The sequence below is a fragment of the Pteropus vampyrus genome, unplaced genomic scaffold (assembly GCF_000151845.1).
Source record: "Pteropus vampyrus isolate Shadow unplaced genomic scaffold, Pvam_2.0 Scaffold36, whole genome shotgun sequence".
Lineage (NCBI taxonomy): Eukaryota > Metazoa > Chordata > Mammalia > Chiroptera > Pteropodidae > Pteropus > Pteropus vampyrus.
This window is the reverse complement of record NW_011888817.1, coordinates 1,027,625-1,029,434: the sequence shown is the minus strand read 5'-3', so window position 1 is coordinate 1,029,434 and position 1,810 is coordinate 1,027,625. Positions and strand designations below refer to the sequence as shown.

The 1,810-nt window shown below is 56.6% G+C and overlaps 1 protein-coding gene across 1 annotated transcript in view; it reads left to right on the top strand.

Annotated features, from left to right (window-relative positions):
- Positions 1–1,810, top strand: part of KIF17 (kinesin family member 17) — a 33,941-nt gene that overhangs the window by 4,921 nt on the left and 27,210 nt on the right. Inside the window, exons 2-3 of the mRNA XM_023529393.1 lie at positions 767–913; positions 1,328–1,524. Coding sequence (XP_023385161.1) covers positions 767–913; positions 1,328–1,524 — 344 coding nt within the window. The remainder of the gene's footprint in view (positions 1–766; positions 914–1,327; positions 1,525–1,810) is intronic.

Here is a 1,810-nt window from a genome sequence, read left to right as displayed (position 1 = left end):
TTCCTACTTCCTTCATCTTCCACCCCTCTTGCCCCAGTTCCACCTGCTCTCAGCCTCTCACCTCTCTGCATCTTTGCTTAAGCTGTCCCCTAGCCTGGAATGCCTTCCTTTCTCTCACCTGTCAAAACCTAAGCCACCCTTTTCGGTCCCCGCAGTTCTACCTACCCAGGAGGCTCTGCCTGGTTCTTCCCACACTGTCCTGTCTTCCCCTCTCTGTGCTCCCTCTACATGCCACTGGTGCAACTTCTGACGTTACAAACGCCTCCACTTGCCTTGTATGGGAATCAGTCCCCCACGCTCCAGGCAGACATGCAGCAAGCACCTGCGTATGCCAGCACTTCCCGTGCCGATGCATGCACTAATTCTCCTGGAAACCTCACAACAGTCTTGGAGGAGGTGTTATTTCTGACTCTTTATTTCAGAGGAGGAAACGGAGGCTCAGTGTGCCTGGGTAAGAACAGTCCAAGGGCACACAGTCAGTAAAAGGTAGGGACTGGATTTGAACCCAGGTGACTAGGCTCCGTGGCATAAACTCTTAACCACACACCGGGACCGTCTCCTACCCAACCAGGCAGTGCACTCCTTGAGGACACAGCTGTGCCTTATTCATCTCTGCTTGCCCACCCCCAGCCTAGGGACACCTGGTGGGAGACCCAGAGGGAGCCTGAGTGTGTGAGTTAGGAGGCAGCCCCGCAGACCTGGGCCTGGCTCCAAGCCTGGCTGTGCTGGGCCAGCTGAGCACTTGGGTTTTGGTCCTCCCATGCAGGGTGTCACTGAGGGCTACAACGGCACCATCTTTGCCTACGGCCAGACAGGCAGTGGGAAGTCCTTCACCATGCAGGGCCTGCTGGACCCGCCCTCCCAGAGAGGCATCATCCCCAGGGCCTTCGAGCACGTTTTTGAGAGCGTTCAGGTATGGGCCTCGTGGAGGGAAGGGCAGGGCTGGTGCTTGGGGCCTGCGGGCTCCCCAGGCAGTGACCACAAATGGTCACAGGGCACTTCTGACCGTGGGATGCAATCAGAGCCTGCCTCGACTCGGCACAGATGAGCTGCTCTGGTTTCTGAAATGGCGATGGGAGAACTTAAACTTGAGAAGATGACACCGAACAGTTCCACGTTTTTCTCCTGCCATTTTTGGATTTTAACATTTCATTTAGTACTTCGCATGGATGCGATGCCCTGAGCACTGTCCTGAGACGTCACTGTCACAATCATAGCTCTCCTTTCTATTGAGCAGTTGCTACAGACCAAGCCTTGTGCAAAGCCCTGTTTTATCCCACTGAACCCCTACGCTGGCCCAGGAGGTAACTGTCACCCCATTTTTGAGGTGGGGAAGCTGAGATTTGAAGTGCCTATAGGCCGGGTCAAGGTGGGTTATCCCAGTGTCCAGGCTGCAGCTGAGAAGTGCCCTGGTGACCATTCGTGGCAATGCACAGAGATCTCTGCATCTGAGAAGTGGCAGAGTGGGGACTGGGACCCTGGTCAGCTGCAGAGATCACTGTTCCTGTCCCCGGGACCCATCTGGTGACCCACAGGCGAGAGAGCTGCCAGGGATCAGCCCAGAGCCAGTGCTTGGTCTAGGCCTTACCTGTGGCCTTGGTTTCTCTCCCCAGTAATGAGGAGGTGTCTCCCATTTCCTGTCCCTTGAAGCTTGGAGAGAGAGCCTGAGACAATAGCAGTAGGAGAGTAAAGCAACTCTGTGAAGCCCGAGGGCTCCAAGCCGGAGAGGGAGACTGTGCCGGGCGGGCAGGCGAGGCTGGGTGGGGTGGGGGACTCCTCTTCCCTGGACATCGCCCCTCCTGCCATGATG